The sequence below is a fragment of the Pyrus communis genome, chromosome 1 (assembly GCF_963583255.1).
Source record: "Pyrus communis chromosome 1, drPyrComm1.1, whole genome shotgun sequence".
NCBI lineage: Eukaryota > Viridiplantae > Streptophyta > Magnoliopsida > Rosales > Rosaceae > Pyrus > Pyrus communis.
The window spans coordinates 27,879,208-27,903,675 of NC_084803.1; the positions used below are offsets into that span (position 1 = coordinate 27,879,208).

Consider the following 24,468-nt stretch of genomic DNA (forward strand, 5'->3'; position numbering starts at 1 on the left):
TATTATTTATTACATTAAACCATAATCGGGGTTCCATGGTTCAACGTGAAATCGAAGTATTTCCTACCTGAAATGGGTATGGTTAAACTCGTATGATCCTCACGAACATAAAGATATAGTTTTCCGCCTCGATCGACAACGTTTTCACGGGTTTTGGTACTTGTCTGTACGAAGAGAGGGAGAGGGAGAGAGACACGGGAAGGAGATGGGGATGAGAGTGTGTGTGTGGTCTAGATGCAGCCAACCAAATCCCTAAAACAACCGCACAATGACAAATATCCACTAGGGGCAAAAACGTCATTTCACAACTATGATACAAATAATCCGGGATGGGCTGTCACAACCTACCCACCTTAAAAAAATTTCGTCCTGAAATTCATAGCAACCACTCACACCAACCACTAGCGATCAAAGAACAACCGAGGATACAAATCTCTCATCCGATCTTCTGTTTCCCAAGTAGCCTCATCCGCTGAGTGATTCTTCCACGAAACTTTCCCTAAATTCACAGTCTTGTTCCTCAGAACTTTTTCCTTCCAATCCAGAATCGTTACTGGTTCCTCATCATAAGTCAAATCCGGATTAATTTCCAATGGTTGAGGAGGTATCACATGTGACGGATCTGCAACGTAATGACGAAGCATGGACACATGAAAAACATTATGCACTTTAGCCAGCTCAGAAGGCAACTCAAGCCTGTACGCCACTTCACGAACTCGCTCGGTGATTATATACGGTCCGATATACCTGGGACTTAGCTTGCCTTTCTTTCCAAACCGTACAACACCTCTCCACAGTGAAAGCTTCAGAAACACCCAATCACCCACTTCATACACTCTGTCAGTAGCATGCCGGTCGGCTAAACTCTTTTATTGATCTTGGGCCGCTTTCAAGTTAGACTTAATTACCTTAATATTTTGAGTAGTCTCCTCAACAATCTCGAGGCCCACCAAAACTCTTTCTCTGACCTCTGACCAACATAAGGGTGTACAACAAGATTTACCATACAGTGCCTTAAATGGTGACATGCCGATACTCGAATAAACGCTGTTGTTGTAGGCAAATTCCATTAAATCCAACCGCTTGTGCCAAGCATCGCCAAACTGCAACATCGAAGATCTCAACATATCCTCCAACGTCTGAATGGTCCTCTCTGACTATCCGTCTGTCTGAGGATGATATGTCGTCCTGTAGAGTAATCTCGTACCCAAAGCTTCCTGAAAAGCCACCCAAAATTTGGAAGTAAATCTTGGATCACGATCCGAGACAATACTCACTGGAACACCATGGTACTTCACAATCTTCGATATGAACAACTCAGCTAATCGGCCCAAAGAATACTTTTCCCTCATTGGAATAAAATGCGCTAACTTAGTAAGCCAATCAACTATCACCCAAATGCCGTCAAAACCATTATGTGTATGCGGAAGCTTGTACACAAAATCCATAGTAATGTTTTCCCATTTCCACTTTGGAACGGGAAGCGGCTGCAACAACCCAAACGGCTTCTTCCTTTCAACTTTAACTTGTTGGCAAATGGCACACCTACTCACATACTCATCTATCTTTCTTTTCATACCCGGCCAATAATAAAATGGTCGAATGGTATGACACATTTTAGTAGCTCCTGGATGCATCGCATAAGCTGAGATATGCACTTCGTCAAGAATTGCTTTCTTTAATTCCAAATTATTCGGCACAAACATTCTACTCTCCTGCATAAGCATGCCATCCGATTCACGAACTCTGAGGTCTTTCCTTTTCCTCTGATTCCTTGCTTGAATTATTTCCTGGGTCTCTTCATCAGCCATCTAGGCTTCAAGTACACGATCAATTAAAATCGCCCTAACTTGAAAATTAGCAAGTAAGGCTACCTCCTGATCTTCTACCTCTAACCTCACTCCAATTGATCTCAAGTTTGCCAGAAGAGGAACGCGTACAACGCATTGATATGGCCCTGAGATTTTCTGCTAAGTGCATCAGCTACCACATTCGCACGACCAGGGTGATAATCAATCGTGCAATCATAATCACTAAGCAGTTCCAACCACCTCTGCTGACGAAGATTAAGATCCCTCTGCATGAAAAGATATTGAAGACTCTTATGATCCGTAAAGATCTTGCATTTTTCCCCATAAAGATAATGTCTCCACATCTTCAAAGCAAAGATAATGGCCGCTAACTCCAAATCATGCGTAGGGTAATTCAACTCATGAGGCTTTAATTGTCGTGAAGCATAAGCAATCACCCTACCATGTTGCATCAGCACACATCCCAGACCATTTAAGGAAGCATCATTATAGACTTCAAAATTACCACTATCATCTGGGAGTGCCAAAACAGGTGCATGAGTGAGACAATACTTTAACTGCTGGAAACTCTACTCACAATTATCATCCCACTCAAATTTAACATCCTTCCTCGTTAACCTCATCAATGATAAAGCAATCACGGAAAAGTCATTTACAAATCGTCGGTAAAACCCTGCTAAACCAAGGAAACTCCTCACCTCAGTGATGGTCCGTGGTTGCTCCCACTTCTCCACTGCTGCTACTTTTTGAGGATCCACCAAAATACCTTGAGCAGATATGACGTGTCCCAAAAATGCCACTTGATCTAACCAAAATTGACACTTGCTAAACTTAGCATACAGTTGGTGTTCCCTCAACCTTTTCAACACCAAAGTAAGATGTCGAACATGCTCAGATTTAGACCTAGAGTATACCAAGATATCGTCAATAAAGACAATGACAAACCTATAGAAATACGGCTGGAATACTCGGTTCATCAAATCCGTAAAAGCTGCTAGTGCATTCGTCAATCCAAATGGCATTACCAAAAACTCGTAATGACCATAACAAGTCCTGAAAGCTGTCTTAGGGACATCCTCACTACTGATCTTCAACTGATAATAACCAGACCTCAAATCAATCTTAGAAAATACATAAGCACCTCGAAGCTGATCAAACAAATCATCTATACATGGTAATGGATAACGGTTTTTAATTGTTACCCGATTCAATTACCGGTAATCAATGCATAACCTCAAAGTCCCGTCTTTCTTCCACACAAACAACACTGGAGCTCCCCAGGGTGAAGTACTAGGCTGAATAAAACCTTTATCCACTAATTCCTGCAACTGGATTTTCAATTCCCTTAACTTAGCAGGAACCATACAATAAAGAGTCAAGGATATAGGATTAGTACCTAGAAGCAAATCAATGGTGAACTCCACGTCTCGGTCTGGCAGCAATCCAAGTAAATCGTCAGGGAAAACATCAGGAAAATGGCTAATTACCCTTACATCCTCCACACTACTAGGAGCAACATTGTTCAACACTACATGAGCTAAGTATCCCTGGCAACCTTTTGATAACAACCTTTTTGCTCGCACAGCAGAAATAATGCCATGTCTCACCCCACTCTGCTCACCCACAAAAGTAACCACAAGTAATCCAGGACGATGGAAGGTAACTATTTTCCCGCAGCAATCTATATTGGCACGATTAAAATGCAACCAATCCCTGCCCAAATCACATCAAAGTCAACAATATCTAATGGGATAAGGTCAGTTGGCATAACTACATCCTCCACCATCACTGGACATCCTGGATACACATAATCAACAATACATCTCTCCCCTCTAGGCATAACAAACTCTAAATCGTACCCTAGAAGTGTAGGGTGAGGTTGCGTCACATGAGCAAATGTATGAGAAATAATAGAATGTGTAACACCACGGTTAATCAATACTCTAGCAAAATAACCAAGGATATTTAACGTACCCATGATCAAGTATGGATTATTCTGAGCATCCTGCAGAGAAATATTGTGCATACACCTCTGGGTTTGCTGTTGTCCACCACGACCTCTATTAGTCTGACCACCTCGACCCTGCACACTACACCCTTGACTAGGCTGACCAGACTGCCTTGAAGATCCCGCACAACTAGCAGCAATCTCCCCCTGCTGAGGCTGTCTTCCCTGGTACCACTGAGATCAACCCGCTGGAACTGGAGGATATGGCATATAGCCACCAGAATACTGGGGATACCCACTCTGAGAATAAGGATCCTGGGGATACGGATACTATCCTGGAGCATAAGGAACGACATCACCCTAATAATAATAGGCACCACCACGACCCGTCTGACCATAACTACCAGGGCCAGGGACCTGCTGGATCGGCGCAGGTGGTGGCAAAAAAGACTGATGGGGCCTCTGCTAATTCTGGGGACAATTTGCAACTCGATGTCCCATCTGCCCATAAGTGAAACAACCACCGCTGCCTCTCCTGCACTCTCCAAAATGCCGATTGTTACACCTGCGGCACAACGGAGCTCTTCCTCTACCAATATCATCCTGTTTCTGGCCTCTAGGACCCCCAGCAAATCTACCTCCTCTTCCTTGACCAGTGGCACTAAAACCACCACTGGAAGAACTGGAACTAGTCCCACCTCACTTAAAACTCTGGGTCTTGCGAGGTCCTAGAGATGCCTAACCTTTGCCCTTGTCGTCTTTCTTCTGATTGCCTTTTTTTTCTTCCTCCTCACTTTCGCTGGGCATGTTCTCGGAATCCTCAATCCTCAACAAAATCTCATAGAACTCCTGGTTAGAGTTGCAAGGGGTAGTGGTCGCCATAGAACGCCACCTCTTCTTAGTACCCAAACGAAAACGACGAAGCATCTCCCCCGGATTGGCAACAACCTCCAGATAATAATGGGATAAATTAGTAAATCTCCGATAATACTCGTTCGCCGTCAACTTCCCTTGCCTCAACTCGGTGAATTCTTGCTTTTTACGATTAATGTACTCAGGAGGCACAAACCTTTTCCGAAACAACTGCCTAAACATCTCCCAGTCAGTCCTTTCCTCTGGGGTCAAACGACGGACCTCATGTTCCCACCAGGATGACGATACCTTACCCAAGAACCATGATGTCGTCTCAACCCACTTCTCAACAGGGAGATTCCCCTGATTATGCAGCACTCGGAAAGTCTTTTCAATATGTTCCAGCCACCGCTCAGCTCCCACAAAACCCTCGTGGCCTTTGAACTTATCCAGCTTCAAATTGTACATGGTCTCTAGAGGAGTCTTCTAGGGAGAGCGGAGCGCTGACTGAATAGCGATAGCGATAACTTCCTCCAATTGAGCTACATCGGGGAAACTAGGCTCAGCAGAGCGACATGGTTCCCTACGAGGCGGCATAGTTCTGACAGAAGACACCAAAACAATTAGAACACTCACAAAATATACAGAACTGCCAAACCTATGCTCTGATACCAAAATCACACACCCCGATCGAAATCAGGGCATGTTGGCCGTCACATGAGAGTGATGTAACCATGTGCATAGTGCGGAAGCTAAGAATAATAATAAAAGTACGAATAAATAAAAATGAAACTACACACAAAGTAATTAACATACATGTGCAAGCGTAAGTGTGAAAAACAATATTCAGAGCACAGAAAACCTAGTGCAGTCCAGAGGAACAGACACTAACTAAACACACCCAGAGTGGGTCCTACACTGGTGATAATCTGTCAGATATGCTGTGGATTCCTCATGAGCCACCAAAAGAGCAATCTAAACTGGAACCTGAAGGGGCGCAAAATAGAAAGTGTGAGTGGGCAAAAACAAGCTTTTCAAAATCATTTCATTATCAAAAGTTCTAACCCTCACCGTAAAACCTATATAGTTTCCCAGAAAATAGAATATACACATATATCGAAAACATGCTCAGAAATATGCCATGTCGAATGCCTTTACATCAAATGTAAGTAACTCAGGTAATGTCAATCAATGCAAAGTAATATGTCAGCCGGAGTCACCTAACGTGACCTGTACGGCTAAATCTAGAGCTCAAATCCCCAACTCACTACCTATACTTGCACACGAGTCGGAACCACCTAAAGTGGTCTGTACGACAAGATTGGGTGTAAATAAATACGCTCAAGTGCTACGATCACGTGAAGATTGGGCGAATAATCGTGGGTCACCTACGAGTCAGAACTAACTGTGCACCTAACTTGGATCTAAGATGAACGTGTGGTGCGGAAGGTGAACATCACATGAATGACTGTGCCCTACTCTGGGCGGGAGTACTAACACCGGGGGTGCAAGTTATAAGCTCTTTATGCATCTCACATAACTACTAATCATCATCATCATAAACCATAACTTACCTGGCACTTACCTGTGCGTCCGTAGCACCAAACATACATATATGCAACTACTAATGCATAAATAAATAGGCAAACGCAATGCATGGCATTTAAAACATATAAACATTCCATTTCATTTTCTGGGAAAAACCACAAGTATATAGGTATATACGGAAAACCAAAAGCCCACTCACTGGTATGTGGAAAGGTCGTAACCCCGTTCTCTCGAGTGATTGCACTCATCCTCGGGATAGGTCTCACCTATATGCGAAACAACTATAAAAACATTAATTTAAAGCACATAACCAAACTAGGTAATAACCTCTCATACAATGCTCAAATGGGGTGTATGACTACACCAACGTGATCTACTCAACCTCACGAACATCCCCATATTTTTAAAATAATTTTCTGATGTCACACGCGCCCCCACGCGCCGGCCAAGGCCGGCCAAGGCACGGCCAGACACGCCCCCCACACACAGCCACGTGCCAGGCACACTGACGGCGTCAGTTAACGCCGTCAGGAATATTCCGTTAAAACTAACAGATTCCGTTAAAGTTAACACGACGCCGTTAAGAATATTCCGTCCAAACTGACGGAATATTCTGTCTTTTTTTCCGTCACACCTCCGATGCCGTCGCCGGAAAACAGGGAAATTTTCAAACCTTCGTTTCTTACTCGTTTTTCAACCAAATTTCATGAAATTTGCACCGAAATGAAGCTTACAACAAGTAGAACAAAACCTTACCACTTTCAAGCCCTGAAATTCATGAAATCACGCCGGAGAAACTTCACAAAATCTGGCCAAACCTGCAACTCACGATCCCGATGTCCAAATCCTTCCAACGAACCACCCCAAGCTTCCTAAGGACCTCACTAAGCTTCCTCCAAGCTTCAAATTCCCTGAAAAACAACATTTCACGTGTGCATGAACAGTAACCATAATCGGGGTTCCATGGTTCAACGTGAAATCGAAGGATTTCCTACCTGAAATGGGTATGGTTGAACTCATATGATCCTCACGAACACAAAGATATAATTGTCCACCTCGATCTACAACGTTTTCACGGGTTTTGGTACTTGTCTGTACGAAGAGAGAGAGAGGAGAAAGACACGGGAAGGAGATGGGGATGAGAGTGTGTGTGTGTGGGGTCCAGATGCAGCCAACCAAATCCCCAAAACAACCACACATTGACAAATATCCACTAGGGGTAGAAACATCATTTCACACCTACGGTACAAATAATCCGGGACGGGCTGTCACAGTAGACTAGTTAGAATATTGCTTAGAATACAAAACAGTAAAAGCATAAAAGTGTATTCAATTATAAGTTTTATGGGTTTTATAAAGTTCTTTAATATTTTGATCGATTGAATACCCTTGACTTTCACACATATATTCAAAGTTCAATATCTTGAATTTTGAAACTAAATTTCAAATTTTTGGGGCATAAATTTAGAGAGAGAAGAGAGGAAAATCGCAGAGAAGAAAAAGAGAAAATGGCTCGAAGAATTGTATGGTGATTTTCCACACTCATTATACCTTTTTATTTATCCTAATAAGGGACAAAGAAACTTGTCCTCTAAGTAATACAAACACTAATAGAGATGATCTTCTAGATAGGATTCATATACATAATCTACTTAGTATTTACACAATCACATATGTGCTATAATTCTAATTACAACACTCACCTTGAGTGTGTAAATACTCCAAGTAGTCTGCGAATCAAACCTTCAGGCAAATGTTGAAACACTTGATGAAGTCGTCACGTCTAGTCATCACAAATAGTAAACGCATGTCTCTAATGAGGATTGCATATAAGAGTAAGTCTCACCAAAAGTTGGTTATAGTAAAACCTAACAGCACAAAACCTATAGCCTAAGGAGAATCTTCAGGACGTAAGTAGTAGGAAAACCACATACAAGGGTATAAACATCCCCATATGGGCGCCTCGTCAAAATCTTGTTAGGTTAGCAAAAACCATGTGGAAAAAATGTCTTATCTAAAGGAAAAATAGTATATTAAGGTCAAGTGAGTATACTTTAGGATACTCCCATTAAGTTCAACAAAACCCTCCCTGAAAACTACAAGCATTGCAAATAAGATAGTTATGCATATTAATTCCTCGAACAAGCTTCAAGAAGCTTGACTTTGGCTGTGATTTTATGAAGAAGACGATAACTGTCTAGGGATCGGATCTGTTTTTTTTCAATTTATGGTGCTTTGTTAATGTGAGGTAGATGTAATAAGTTTGGCATTGCCTTTTTGGATCGTAGTTGAGATTTAACGATGGATGAAAAACCGCAGGTGCTTTGAATATTCCTAAAGAAATGGCTCTCATGCGCACATGTGGCTTCTTGCATGGGATTAGCTTAGCATGCCTTGAAGATTTTGCAACTAAGGTTTGTTATGTGGACCTCTAAGATATTGTAATGTTCATAACGGTAAAGACATAAATTGTCTAGGAACATGCCTTGTGCGGGTCTAACAAGTAATCGGCGTCAGCAAACTAACAAGGCAAGTATCATTCTGAAGACCAGAGTTGTGATCTCTTCTGAGATGCATCAAGATAGAATAAGACAAAATCCATAGTAAAGGAAAATGTCTTCAACACCAATTTAGTGGTGGCATGTAGGTGAGAGAGCGATCGAGGAAATGATTCGTTTGTGCCATATTTCTTCACTTCTGGGGAGGTGAATCCTACAAACCTAGTAATCTGTTGCGCTTTAGGTCGAGACAAACAATTATCTAATTGCCAGAGTATTAGGTCGGCCTAAGTTCGCATTATACCTACTTTTGAGGATTGCGATGATCACACTAGAAGTAGTCTGTCCTTCGAGGATAATTTTGTGACATTAATTAGTTATGTCTTGTTGGATTGTAGACTACTCTAGCACACAATGCAGAAGTACAAAGAATGACGTAAGCATGAATAATTCAATTAACCTGCATGATTAGCTAAATGTCAAATTCCATATAATCATTTTAAATTAATCCACGTGATCGTGGTTAATCAACGTGTTTTTATTCATACAAAAAATAAATTAAGAACACATGCATAAAATTAGATTAAGTTTTGAATTTTAACTGTTATATTTTGTATGTAGAGGAATTCAATATTCAAAGGCTCCCAAGAGTTAGCCCTGTAGTAGTATCCACATGAATGAAAATCCGATTGGTGAAGCATGAAGATGACAATATACTAAGACCTTCTCCTCAAGTGGTGAGACGATAAAGGATGTAGGGTGTGGTGTTTTGTTTTTTAATTTCTCTAAATTAGAAAACCTAATTCCTTTCTCTTTAATTTATGTTTGCAACTTGTGAATTCTCATATTAGGTCTAGAGACCCCTTAAGCCTATATAGAGAACAATTCCATAAGGAAATAGGATTACAAATTAATTCTCCACCACACATGTATGCCACAAGCCATGGTAGACCTATTTAGGCTTGCCGCACTTCCCTTTGGCATTGGGCTTTAGCCCAATTCACTCATATTTTGTTTATTTAATTAATCTGGTATTTCTATTCAGGCTGAGCTTCGTTATTTAATTTTAGTTCACATAACTAACAACAAATAATAGTCTCAAACCAATTAATTAAATATGAAATAGAACTGAAATGTAAACAATAATTAGAATTAATCTAATTTTACATCATTTTAAACCATTCTAATTCAACCTTATAGGAATATCCACAAACTGAGTAGTAACATCTAGCAATGGTTTTTCGCTACCCAGATTAGTCAAAATATGTTTCAATTCATACAACACATATTTTGAACCTTAGTTATGGTTACAATGCAATTCAAATATTCTGTGTACTATCCTCTGCTCATATATTTTAGAGCATGGAACTTTTTCAAACTTTACATATGAATATGATCATCCTAATTTATCTCTTGCAAGTTGCTTTGGCTCAAAACTTCTGAAGATAAATCGTCAGGGGCCTTCACGAATATCTACCATCATGATTACCTAAAAGGTGATATATTCCTTTTATGAATTCTATTAATGCACATGATCCTGAACCTCACACTATAAGGCTATGCTATCATATGAGAGCTTTGAGGTGAAAAGAAAAGATCATATTCATATATATGAGATAACTAGTGATGCCTCATGTTTGAGAACTAGTTGCATCCATAACTCAAAAATATGATACAATTGACAAGTAGGTAATTTTTCATTTGTACACTCCTATGGTTGGTCAATGTTCAATGAACTCAATCTCGTAAATGAGCACCTTTATGTCTAATCCATATCACTATATGCTTAGTCCAAGACTTACTATTGAATACGACATAAGCCAGCCTTTGCGGATGTTCGATAGTTCATCCGGTCACCTCAGGATTGGAACTTCTTTTCAATCTCGCCCCCACAACTTAAGGTATTTGATAGGGATTTTACCACCTGCCAAAGTAGGGATAAAATCACACAAAATAGTTGCAAGAGAACAAGGTTGTTGTAGTATAAACGGCTCAAGGAAGGTCGTTTTCCGCTGGGATTATTTAAAACAATTTATGAAAAACCCTAATCCTAATTAATTATTTGAAAGTCAAAATTGGAAAATGTTGATTTTGAATTTAAAGGTATTAAAAACGAATTTTAATAAAGGTAATTTAAAGAAAGCAACTAATGACCAATTAAAAAGGAAAGAAATCAAAGAGAAAATTTTTAGAAACAACTTTGGAAAAGTACTAGGGTTCCGCCGTCACCTTGACAATCCTATGGAGTTCTTCTAATTCCTTATGAATTACACATGCATCTTCTGAAGGTTAGGTTTTCCTAAAGTATACCCTACTTGGAACCCCCAATATAGAACGTATATCTAACATGCAACCCGTCCTTGGCATCTAGATCGAATGTGAACATGCAAGACTCATTAAGTTTTGTGAAAACCTTTTGAAAAACCATACAACCCTTAAGACGTGTCGTCCATCCTAAGAAGTTACACATATTAACCACAAGAAGCCATCGCCAATTTCAGGGACAGCCCTCCACCAAAATTGTATCAAATTACTTTTCTAAATATCCTAATGGTCACGAATCACTAAGACAAATAGATCGTTTAAAGCACAATGATTAATAATTCAAAACTTGCATGCATAAATTCATAAGAAAATTAAAAAGAGACTACATTTTCTTGCTAAGGATCATGGACTCACCCTAGCAAAAGGGATTAGTTACGCATATTCATAAATAAAATCAACATAATTGTATTAAATTAGAAAAAGGATGAAAACACCTGAAGTGTATGTCTTTAAATCTCTAAAACTTTAGCCAAACTATTCTCTCAAAAGTTGCATACACCCAAAAAAGAACCCCCCTCCTAGGTTTTGCCAAAAGGCTTATTTATACAACTCTCATTAAAATCCTCCTAGTTAAATGTCTAAGAATCCAACTAGGAAACCTAAAAACTTGAAATAAAATAGGAAACATTAACTTGGTAAATTCGCTTAGAAATCTGCACAGCCACGTTTTGGACCCAAATCAACTCCAAAACTGGTCCAAAGTAGCTGGATTTAAAGCTTGAACTATTCTGAACACTTCTCCAGAAGGCCACAAACCCATATGAGGTCATCTTGGGCTCCAAAAACGCAAGTCAAACCCAGAAACGTCACTTTCCAGCAACTCGCACTGCTTCTTTATTTAATCGCCAGAAAATAACCGCTTTGTAGAAAAATCCCAAATTTTGATACGAACAAGAAAAGAGACACATGAATGTCCTGCAATTTGAATCACTCCAAAATTCGTCCGTTTGATCATGTTTTGCTCCAGAGGAAGTCGAATGTCCTACATTGAAAATATAACGCAAAGTATCAAAATTCTACCAAATTAATACTAAGAATAGGGTAAAATATATAATATAATATTGACTCATCAAAATACCCCCAAACTTAGCTTTTTGCTTGTCCTCAAGCAAAACAAAACTAAAAAAAAAAATAAAAACTAACAAACTAAAACTAAATGACAAAGTTTTTCACCTTCAAAGTTGCAATCCATAGAAAATATTAAAAATCAGAACATCTTTTCAAAAGTTCCAACTAATCCCACTACAGACTCTAAGCCATTTAGAATCAATTAGAAAAGAATTCATGAACTTCCTTTGGTGTAAAGTGAACCAACATGGCTAAAGAGACTCGACTAACACCCTTACTTCTCGTCCTTTTTATTCCACACGTACTAACTTTACATTTTATTTTTCTCTTTTTTCGAATTTTCTTCTTTTTTTATTTATTTTTTATTTTTTATTTTTATTTTTCTCTAGTAACAGTAGTGGTCATGCAATGTCAGTTCACTTAAACTTTCGATCCAACCCATGTAGCGAGCTTTAGGTCAATGACTCCCTAACCACTAGGGCTTTAGGGCACTAGGTGTAGAACACCCCTAAGGACTTATTAACCCGAGCTGAAAAAGGCTACGAAACCAACTAACCACCCTGTCCCATGCCAAGACTCTACCGTTTGACACGAGAATCACTGTTGATTAGGCAGGACTGGCCCGATTACTAGGCAAAGCCTCAGGTGGAACAATTATTACTTTATTCATAACAAGAACTAGCTCTACTTGAAACAAAAATTAAAAATAAACTTAGACTAAAAGCAAGTGTTTCAATCTCACTCCCCACAAACCATGTTAATGTGAATGTGCAAATTTTCAAAGTATAACCCATGAATTAGTGTCTAAGCAACGATAAATAGAAAAGATTCTACTGTGGGATTAATCTTCACCATGTCCATTTGTTCTAACGTTTAAAATAATCTATGGGTATTAACTTAAAAAAAATGAAAACCATTTATTTGACTTTTATTTGACTCAAAAATTAAAAACCTCACCCCCAAACTTAAATCACACATTGTCCTCAAGGTGTGGAAAAAGAATAAAGAAAAGAAACTAAACTATTCAAAATCATGAAAAGGAAACTAAAAAGAAAATAACTAAAAGAATAGAAGAAGTAATAGAAAAACAAAATAACATAAAGAGGAATAAAGAAAGAAATGACCTGGGATGTCGAACACAAGAAGATGAGGTACAAAAGACACTGAGCCTTTCACTTGCTGAATGATGGGCCTTAAAAATCGGAATTGGGCCGCGAGAAAACAATCAGGCCAACAATCAGCCCTTTTGGTAGCCCACACGCTCGCCACACACATGTGCCATAAACCCTAGCTATTCTTAAATACACATTGGATTCCCTTCCACTAACCTCAAGCCCAGAGCCGAACTGCTCTACCTCTCTTCAATTCAAAACACTCATTTCGGACAAACATGGGAAACACAAGTCTTGGACACGCGGCAAGCATCAGTGCATTGCATCCTTAGGATTCCAAATGAAAGGTCAGACATCTCTCTCATTTCTGAAAACAACCCTGTCACACATTATTTCAAAAACCGAAAGAGGTTCTTCATTTCTCTCATCCATCTCTCTCCAATGAAGAACCGTAGCTGCGCCTCCATCCCAGTTCAACAGCAATGTGGTACCGTGCTCCCTCTCAACCTCGCACAACCTAGCCTTCATCCTTGTGCTTCCTTGCCATGTGCTCCAGTGCTCTCGAGTCCGGACCTGGAAATTATCACCCTGGCAGCGAACCCCAAAACCTAAAGGTAAACAGCTCGCCTCTTGGTATTTGTCTTCCATGGTGCGTATTCGCATGAGAAAACCACAGACTAACACATGCATGAGTTTGTTCTTATGAGAATACTCGGATCGACAACAAGAGACGCACCAACACCCAAAAGTTCACAAAGCCATGGCTGAGCATCTTGGACTCATCCACTCTGCAGGTAACATACATTCATCCCCAAACTACAGGTCTGATGTTAATTACTAAGTTGCACGTCCGTCATTTATGTTGGGGACCAAAAGACGAAGGAATCGAAAATCCATTCAATTTTTGAGTTAAAATGTGTGTAAAATGCTCACAGATCTGTCGCCTGAAAGGTAGAAAGCGGGAGCAGTTCACCTCAAACCCTCAAATCCGAGCATAAGAAAGGTAAAAACGCATGTTGTGAAATGCTGAGCTCCGTACAGCCTAGCATGGTTCAATGTCAATGCGTAGCTCAAATGTTCGTCTCTCTGTGCTTGTAGGTGGTTCGAATCAAGTGGTAATCCGAGATGAAGAATGCTCAAGCTGTAGAGCGACCGAGTCAAAAAGGAAACATGAACTGTCAAGCTCCTAGAACTGCAACAGGTATAAAACGCATCCCTCTGTTCCTATTTTGCTAAACATGTATGCTTTCAACGCTTTTTTTTTTTTTTTTTTTTTTTTTTTTTTGTTTTTGGGTGATATTCTTCTCCCCGTGATAGAACTTCATGAAAATCTGAGAACCCTGAAACATATGTATGAACCATGCGGACTTGAACCGTGTTGAGGACAAAGAAAGAACTATCCCCAAACTTAAATAATGACATCCTTAAATGACACACCCAGATCTAGATCAGGGCATGCTGGCCATCACGTGGAAATGACGTAGCCATGTGCACAGTGCGAAAGCTAATAAAATAATAATAATAAATAGTACGAATAAATAAAAATTAGCTTTACACAAAGTAACAACAGACAAGTGCAAGCGTAAGTGCGACACTAAGTTCAGAGCATAAAATCCTAATGCAGTCCAGGAGAAAACGATGCAACAAAAGCACACCCGAAGGTGGTCCTACACTGGTGATCGTCTGTCAGATATGCCGGGGGAAATCCTCAGGGAAACCACCAAACGCACTAGTCAACTAGAACCTGGAAGGGCGCAAAACAAAAGCGTGAGGGAATGGTAAGCCCAAAGCGGACAATATCGTGCTACGGTGATGGAGCGGGCCTGGGAAGTGATCCACCCCGGGCCAGGATGTGATAATTTGGTATCAGAGCCTAACCCTGGTCGTGGTGTGCCGACGAGGACGTTAGGCCCCTAAGGGGGTGGATTGTGACATCCCACATCACCCAGGGGTGTGATCCTTAAATGTATATTCCCATTTCTACTTAGCACGAGGCCTTTTGGGAGCTCACTGGCTTCGGGTTCCTTAAGAACTCCGAAGTTAAGCGAGAATGGGGCTAGAGCAATTCCATGATGGGTGACCCACTGGGAAGTTGCTCGTGAGTTCCCAAAAACAAAACCGTAAGGGAATGGTAAGCCCAAAGCGGACAATATCATACTACGGTGGTGGAGTGGGCCCGGAAAGTGATCCACCCCGGGCCGGGATGTGATATTAAATGTAAAAGAGAGAGAGCCCAAAGAGTAATGGTGGATATACGGACTATTTCCACTGGAACTCATACGCTAGAGTGTTCTATTGAAGGAAAATACCCCAGATCGGCAAAGGAAACTGGATGGCAAAACTATTGGCATACATTGAAGAAGGGCCACTTAACAAAATAGAGAGGTATAACATTTTTTCTCTGCAATGTGAATCACATATGTCGTTGTTGAGGATCTTGTTTGCTGTCTGCAAAAACCCAAGCATGAAAATCAGAGATAGAATGTAGAAAAGACTAGCGATAAACTAAAATAAAACAAATAAAAGAATTTTTTTTTTCTTTTTTGTTTTTGTTTATTTTGATTTTATTTTTTATTTTGATTTTTATGTTTTTATTTTGATTTTTTAAATAATGACAACCTAACAATTAAAATGCAGCTAGAAATTGAAAGTAATAAAAATGAAAGAAGGTAAAGAAAAAGTTAGAGAATTAGGTTGCCTCCCAACAAGCGCTTTATTTAATGTCTTTAGCTAGACAGAACAGAGGCCCAGTGATTAAGTTGTTGGATCCTTCAGAGTCATTGACTCACAGGCACTGTCAAAGGGGGACTCCAAGTATGGTTTTAGCATTTGACCATTCACCTTGAATGTGTTACCATTAAGCTCGTTTGTAATATCAACAGCCCCATGAGGATAAACCTTAGTAACTGAGTAAGGCCCATTCCAACGAGATTTTAATTTCCCTGGAAATAACTTTAATCGGGAACTGAATAATAACACTCTCTGCCCTAGTTGGAAATCTTTTCTGAGAATTTTTTTTGTCATGGAAGGCTTTTGTTTTGTCTTTGTATATGCGTGCATTGTCATAAGCATCATTACGAATTTCCTCAAGCTCATTGAGCTGCAGCTTATGTTTTTTCCCTTGCTGAATCGTAAGCAAAATTCAACTCCTTAATAGCCCAAAATGCCTTATGTTCTAGCTCCATAGGTAAATGACAAGCCTTGCCATACACAAGCCGAAACGGGGACATCCCAATTGGAGTTTTAAAAGTTGTTCTGTAGGCCCATAGTGCATCATTTAATTTCAAACTCCAGTCTTTGCGAGTAGAGCCGACTGTTTTCTCCAAAATACGCTTTATTTCCCTGTTTGAAACCTCAACCTGCCCTGATGTTTGTGGATAATAAGGAGTGGCAACACGATGAGTTATCCCATATTTTGCAAGCAACATAGCAAACTGTTTATTAAGAAAATGTTTTTCCCCATCACTAAGTATAACTCGCGGGATTCCAAACCGTGGAAAAATAACCCCTTGGAGGAATTTTAGAATCACTGATCCTTGATTGGTTGGTGTTGAAATTGCCTCAACCCACTTAGAAACATACTCAACAGCCACTAAAATATACTGATTGCCATGTGATGATGGGAATGGTCCCATAAAATCAATGCCCCAAACATCAAATAATTCAACAACCAAAATACCATGTTGTGGCATTTCATTCCTCTTGGACTGATTGCCCACTCGTTGACACTTATCACAAGCCTTGCACCATTTGTTTGCATCCTTGAAAATGGATGGCCAAAACAAACCACTTTGCAATATTTTTTCGGCTGTCTGCTTGGGCCCAAAATGTCCACCACATGCATAGTGATGGGCAAATTTCAATACACTTTCTTGCTCATTTTCAGGAATACAATGCCTTATAATCTGATCTGGACAATATTTGTATAAATAAGGCTCATCCCAAAAATAATGTTTAACATCTGCTAAAAACTTCTTTTTCTGCTGAAAAGAAAAATCAGGAAGTAACACTCCTTTTGCCAAATAATTCACCAAATCAGCAAACCATGGAGTATTGTTGTGAACAGCGTAAAGTTGTTCATCTGGGAAGCTTTCACTTAGTGGGAATGAATCTTCTTCAGCAGTAGTTGGAAGAATTAATCTAGATAAATGGTCAGCCACCACATTTTCAATACCCTTTTTATCTTTAATCTCCAAATCAAATTCTTGAAGCAAAAGAACCCAACGAATTAATCTTGGCTTGGCATCTTTCTTAGACAACAATTATTTAAGGGCGGCATGATCAGTATAAATAATCACCTTAGCTCCAACCAAATAAGACCGAAACTTTTCTAAAGCAAACACAACTGCCAACAATTCATTCTCTGTGGTTGCATAGTTGAGATGTGCATCATTAAGAGTACGACTGGCATAATAGATGACATGGGGAAACTTGCCTTTACGCTGCCTTAAAACTGCACCAATGGCATAATCTGAAGCATCACACATCAACTCAAACGGTAAGCTCCAATCCGGGGCTGCAATAATAGGGGCTGAAGTTAGGAGTGTCTTCAACTTGTTGAAAGCCTCTAAACACTACACATCAAAATTAAAAATTACATCCTTGGCCAATAAATTACACAAAGGACGACTAATCTTAGAGAAATCCTTGATGAATCATCGATAAAAACCTGCATGCCCAGGAAAGGATCTCACACTCTTAACTGTAGTGGGAGGGGGCAATTTGGCAATAATGTCAATCTTGGCCTTATCAACTTCTATGCCCTTGCTGGAAACTAAGTGGCCGAGAACAATACCTTGCTTAACCATAAAGTGGCATTTTTCCCAATTTAATACCAAATTTGTCTCCTCACACCGTTGTAGGACCAAAGACAAATTCTGCAAGCATTGATCAAACGAATCAGAGAAAATACTCATCATATAACGTTGAAAAGTAGTTGGTGCATTACATAACCCAAACGGCATCCGTCTGTAAGCAAAAGTTCCAAAAGGCTAAGTAAATGTTGTTTTCTCCTGATCCTCCGGTGTAATTGGAATCTGATTGTAACCGGAATAACCATCTAAGAAACAATAAAATGCCCGACCAGCCAATCTCTCCAACATTTTATCAATAAAAGGCAAAGGAAAGTGATATTTTATGGTAGCTGAATTAGGCTGCCTATAATCAACACACATGCGCCAGCCAGTAGTTAAACGTGTAGGAATCAGCTCATTGTTATCATTCTTGACTACTGTAATTCCAGTACGCTTAGGCACAACCTGTGTAGGACTCACCCATTGGCTGTCAGAAATTGGGTAAATCATACCCGCGTCAAGAAGTTTCATTACTTCAGTTCGAACCACTTCCTTCATGATTGGATTAAGGCGCCTTTGTGCATCAACTGTGGGTTTTATGCCTTCTTCCATCAGAATTTTGTGCATACAAATAGCTGGGATGATTCCCTTGATATCTGCAATAGTCCACCCCAATGCATCTTGATACTTATGCAACACTCTAAGCAATTTCTCCTCTTCATAATGTGTCAAGTCGTCTATAATAATAACAGGCAGCGTCTGGGCAGCCCTTAAATGCATATATTTCAAGTGTTCAGGCAAAGGTTTCAGCTCCAATTTTGGCGGCTGTAATTTGGATGGCTTTAATGGCTGTTTTGGCTCCCCCAAACTTTCATAAACATGTCTCCATTTAGGCAAAAATTTAGGCACGCTGTCGAGAGCTTGGACAAATTCTAAGATGTCTTCATCATGTGTTTCGACATCAAAAATCCCATATAGAACCTGCTGCAATGGATCTTTTATCGACTGAGTCATATAATTTGCATGAACACACCCATCCAAAACATCAACACACAGACAATCAAGCTTTTCTGCTGGTTGTTTAGTTGCGTCAAATAAATTAAACACCACTGATTGATCTTGGACCCTTAGTGTTAAAGTTCCCACTTCCACATCAATTAATGTTCTTGCTATTGCCATAAACGGTCTACTCAAAATAATTGGAGTTTGTAAATCTTCACCCATGTCCAAAACAACGAAATTTGCTGGCAAATAGAGATTGTCAACTTTGATGATCAAATCTTCAATGATGGCCCTTGGATATGCTGCGGACCGGTCAGCTAATTGTAGAATCACTGACGTACGATTTAGCTCTCCTTGACCCAGCCGCTGAAAAACAGAATAGGGCATTAAATTAATACTTGCACCTAAATCAATTAAAGCACAATTAAAATCAGAATTTCCAATAGTGCAAGAAATAGTGAAACTCCCTGGATCTTTCTTTTTCAGGGGCAGTTTGTGCAGTAAAATTGCACTGCATTGTTCAGTGAGAATCACTTTTTCATAGTCCACGAGCTTTCTCTTGCGTGTGCATAAATCATTCAAAAATTTGGCATAAGATGGAATCTTCTGAATAGCATCCAACAATGGTAGATTAATCTGAACATTGGCTAATGTTTGCATGAAATCTCTTAATTGTTGATCTTTGAGTTGTGGTTGTAACCTTTCGGGATAGAGAAGAGGAGGATCATAAACACGCTCCGGTTTCTGTACAGGGGCAGGTTCTAGGCTATTCAAAATCTGTCCAGAAAGGGTGTCAAAAACTGTTTCTGCAGTTGCAGAAACTGGGTTGTTAATTTCGACAGCTTTGTCCTTGTCGTCAATTTTTTCTTTATCACGATTGTCGTAACTTTTTCCACTGTGCAAAGCTCTCACTGCATTGCAATCTGCTGTACCCCTTGGATTAGGCACTGTTTGACTAGGAAACTTCTTTTTTTCCCTTTCTGTACTATTACCCACTAGCTGCCCAAATTGCCTCTCCAAATTAGTTATGGAGGCTTGCATATTCTGCATGTTTTCATTCATTGTCTGTTGTATCTTTTGCAGGTTCTGGTTGCTTTGCTCAATACTGATGCGAGTGGCATCTACCAACTTATCAATTGTAATTTCCCAAGAAGCTTTTGCTGGTGCGGCAGGTTGCTGGACTGGTGGTGGAAATGGAGGTTTAACTTGCTGCTCACTACCCCATTTTAAATTAGGGTGATCTCGCCAACCCAGATTATAAAAATTTGAATAAACATCATTTCTTTGCCTTGGATAATTGTTGAATGCATTAACTTGTTCTGCAGCAAAATCTGGATATGCATCTCTCTGTGGACAGCTCATAAAATCATGTGTGGGTTGGCTGCAAATTGCACAACATACTACTGCAGGTTTCTGGACAGCCACTTGCTAAACTGTGCTGAAATTTTTTGCAATATCATGTCAAATTTTGCATCAAAATTCTTTATTTTTCTCTCAATCTTTTCAATTTGAGCAGATACATGTGGAGACCCCATTGATATTTCAAAAACGCTCCTATTTTGTGCTTGATCCCCTGCCCATTGTTGAGATTCAGATGCCATGTTGTCAAACAATTGATAGGCTTCCTGTGCATTTTTAGTTGAATATGAACCTCCTGATGAGGCATGAACATGATTCTTAGTGTTTGAATTTAATCCTCTAAAAAATATCCCCATCCGTGTGTCTCCATCAATGCCTGCATGTGGACATTTTCTGAACAGCTCCTTAAAACGCTCCCATGCCTCGTGAAACTCTTCATTAGGCTTTTGGGCAAAAGATAAAATTTGAGTCCTCATATCAAGAGTTTTTAGGGCTGGATAATATTTGTTAAGAAATTCGTCACTCATCTGTGCCCAAGAAGTGATACTGGCAAATGGTAGTGTAAGCATCCATGTTCTTGCCTTATCTTTCAATGAATAAGGAAACAAACAAAGTTTGATTGACTCTGCAGTAAACCCCCTCACTATAATATTCTTGCACCCCATTAAAAAGTCTGTGATATGCATATTTGGATCCTCATGAGCTCATCCATGAAAAGTAGGCAAAATCTCCAACATGTGATGTCTTATCTCGAACGCGTCGCCTTCCTCTTCTGGATAAGCAATGCAACTAGGTAATTAATTAGCATGGCTTGCTAATGTATCTCTCAAAGGACGCCTGGCAGCTAGTATGGCAAAAGTAGGGGTGGGCATAAAAACCGCCAAACCGCAAAACCGCATCGAACCGTAAGAAAAAAAACCGAAAAAAACCGTGTTGACCGGAAAAGTCAACTTTGAGTGAAAAACCGAACCGAACCGTTCAAACCGGTTCCGGTTCCGGTTTCGAATGATCAAGAACCGATCGAACCGAACCGAACCGTTTTATTAATAATAAATAAATAAATTATATACACACACATGTCGTGCTATAATAAGTTGAAAAAATTGGTTTCACTAAATTGCAAAGCAGAGGATCCTATCCCAATTAGGGTTCATTTTCACTTACACACACGGAGACACCTTCTGAGTTCTGACCTTCACCACGCCGCTCATTTCAGATTTCCCCCATTCCTATTCCTAAATCCTGATTCCCCCATTTCAGATTTCACACAGATGAGACCGAGTCTGCCAAAGCCCCCCGTGGTGTCCGTGCCAGTGACGGTGTCGTTGTCGCAGCAACCACATACACTGAAGCCTGGGTAAGTTTGTAGGCTTGTAGCTTTTCAAAGGGATAGGCATATAAGTTTAATTTGTTTGGAATTGGAAAATTCTGCTGCTTGTTAATTTTATGGTTCTGTGGTGGATTCGTAGTTCAATTTTGGTTGAGATTCTTGAGAAGCTTCTTACGCTACAGGAACGAAAGGGCTTGAGCTTCCCCGCAAAGGCTTCAGCGTTCCCCTGCCCGGTCCCGTCCTCGTTCCTTGCCGCTCCGGCGACGGCGGTGTCCAGGTACCTCGATTTCGATTGCTTGATTGGTTGATTGAATGGTTTTGGAAGAGTCGTAATTTTGCAGTGTTGGGTGAAAATTTGAAGAGTGTTCTGTTTCAATTGCTTGGTTTCTGTGACTTTATTCTTTGACTGTGAGTTGCTTTGCTGCCATTGTTTAGTAAGATGTGGGAAATTTTGTAATGTGAGTTGCTTTGCTGCCATTCTTTGACTGTGAGTTGCTTTGTTGCCATTCATACATATAGAAGCTTCACTAACAAAACCTAGCCTCTCTGCAGATGCAGATTAAAGCCTCTACAAGATAATATTGCCAGGTTTCTCATTGAGGCATACACATAGTACCCAATACTGGACAAAATAACCAAAAGATTAAAGTGACAAGCAAAGAGAGATAAAGTGATAAGTTTTCATTAGATTGTTAAAACTTAAATATAAAATCTTAACTCCATTCAAGAAGTTTTCAAGACCAAATGCACATTATTCTATCACCAACCAGATAAGAATGTAAACCGTAACCCAACCCCTTTCTCCTTTTGAAACCAAATCAAATATCATTTACTGGATTCTACTAACCCAACATCGATCGTTAATACAGATCATATGCATTTGTCTTACAATGGAAGATAAACACCCTAGCTTAAAACTTGAATACATTTGTCTTCCAATTCATATGCAGCTTATACAGATCATATAACCATGACCCTCACAAAAATTTAAAATTTAGTTCACCTCTAACAGGCTAGTAGCAAGTTCGCAACCCACCTCTTCATCTTCCATGAATATGGAGGATGATACATCACTTTTTGACATTTTCTCCTGCCCTTGCTGCAAACCAGGTAACATGTCTGCAGATCATCATTTAGAACAACAAACAAAAACCGTGTCACTGCTCCCATGTTAAAGGATAAAACGTTAGACTAGCAACATGTGGAAAAGGATTTAGAAAGTTACGGTGTGACAAGATAATAGGTTTGTTTTTCTTTTTTATGTCATCACAATACTCTCTTGCAAGTACATTGACTTTACGTTGATCCATTCCCAACTGGCAGATGTCCGCCTGTTATAGAAAAAATTATTATACGCTTGAATTGTCCTAACAGTATGAGAGGTCAACTGCACTCCCTATCCTGATTGAACTAAGTTTATTAAACCAAAACCTACTAACAATTTCCAAAATATTAACGCATTATTCTACTCCATAACCAAAAAGAAGCAACAAATCAATCGTATTTACCAGAATATGCTCTCGTGTACGAGTATCCCACAAATGCTCTCGGCCAACTTTTGAAACAATAACAACACCTACAATCTAATCACTAACATAAACACCCACAATTGCAAATAATAATTTATTATTATACGCTTTAAACAATAACAACACCTGTTATAGGAAAAATATTTTACGGGTCACTCTTACTTCAACACCTGTTATATGTGCATTCATAGAGTTAGCCTCACAACCGACACCATCTCGTAGGACACTTGCGAGACACATTTCTTCAATTTGCAGCAAGTTGAAATGTGGCAGCAAGTTGAAATAAATTTAAGGTTCTAGTAATTAGGAACCGTAAACCGGCGAGAACCGAATCGGAACCGGTGTAGACCGAACCGTAAGGTTCTAGTAATAAATTTAAATGGAATCGCACCGAATCGAACCGTTAATATATTTCGGTTTCGGTTCCAGTTTAGGGGTGGAACCGCACCAAACCGCACCGTGCCCACCCCTAGGCAAAAGCCATGGTATCTGGGCTATTCAAAACCCCAGAAAACAGATTTTTCAGAATAGTGTCCTCCAATGAGGGTTCCCACACCAAAATCTGCTCCATGTGCCTTTCTCGTAATATGCGTTCCGGTTCTGGATTGAATTTTAACTGATGCTGATTCTGGGATCTGGTGCAAACCATACACAAAATCTGTCCAAATTGTGTGATCTGTAGAAAGAAAAACGAAAATTAAATTAAAATTTTGTTGTTGTTTTTTTTTTTTTTAACAGCAATAATTAACAAAGAATTATGATTAACAGAAATTGTTTATAAACAATTCCCCAGCAACGACGCCAATTTCTTGATAGGGATTTTACCAGCTGCCAAAGTAGGAATAAAATCACACAAAATACTTGTAAGAGAACAAGGTTGTTGTAGAATAAACGGTTCAAGTAAGGTCGTTTTCCGCTGGGATTATTTAAAACAATTTATGAAAAACCCTAATCCTAATTAATTATCTGAAAGTCAAAATTGAAAAATGTTGATTTTGGATTTAAAAGTATTAAAAACGAATTTTAATAAAGGTAATTTAAAGAAAGCAACTAATGACCAATTAAAAAGGAAAGAAATCAAAGAGAAATTTTTTAGAAACAACTTTGGAAAAGTACTAGGGTTCCGCCGTCACCTTGACAATCCTATGAAGTTCTTCTAATTCCTTATGAATTACACATGCATCTTTTGAAGGTTAGGTTTTCCTAAAGTATGCCCTACTTGGAACCCCCAATATAGAACGTATATCTAACATGCAACCCGTCCTTGGCATCCAGATCGAATGTGAACATGCA

The 24,468-nt window shown here is 39.6% G+C and overlaps 1 protein-coding gene, 2 long non-coding RNA genes and 1 other non-coding gene across 5 annotated transcripts; 3 read left to right on the plus strand and 1 right to left on the minus strand.

Moving 5' to 3' along the window:
• Window positions 1-401: 401 nt before the first annotated feature.
• Window positions 402-5,079, minus strand: LOC137725622 (uncharacterized). The gene is made up of 8 exons (XM_068464379.1): window positions 4,503-5,079; window positions 3,924-4,432; window positions 3,538-3,816; window positions 3,027-3,424; window positions 2,726-2,921; window positions 1,278-1,811; window positions 909-1,103; window positions 402-803 (listed from the first exon to the last, which is right to left on the minus strand). Exons 1-8 carry the CDS (start codon window positions 5,077-5,079, stop codon window positions 402-404), a joined length of 3,090 nt encoding a protein of 1,029 aa, XP_068320480.1.
• An 8,958-nt stretch (window positions 5,080-14,037) lies between these two features.
• LOC137719915 (uncharacterized) lies at window positions 14,038-20,243 on the plus strand. Of its 2 annotated transcripts, XR_011066451.1 has the most exons (3): window positions 14,038-14,165; window positions 14,261-14,363; window positions 20,041-20,243. It is a non-coding gene; the product is annotated as an uncharacterized lncRNA (long non-coding RNA). The 2 variants fall into 2 exon arrangements; XR_011066450.1 differs by having other exon boundaries at window positions 14,044-14,363.
• A 444-nt stretch (window positions 20,244-20,687) lies between these two features.
• LOC137720281 (small nucleolar RNA R71) lies at window positions 20,688-20,795 on the plus strand. Its single transcript, XR_011066485.1, has one exon. It is a non-coding gene; the product is annotated as a small nucleolar RNA R71 (small nucleolar RNA).
• A 658-nt stretch (window positions 20,796-21,453) lies between these two features.
• LOC137730855 (uncharacterized) lies at window positions 21,454-22,782 on the plus strand. Its single transcript, XR_011068225.1, has 3 exons — window positions 21,454-21,673; window positions 21,829-21,923; window positions 22,757-22,782. It is a non-coding gene; the product is annotated as an uncharacterized lncRNA (long non-coding RNA).
• Window positions 22,783-24,468: the final 1,686 nt, after the last annotated feature.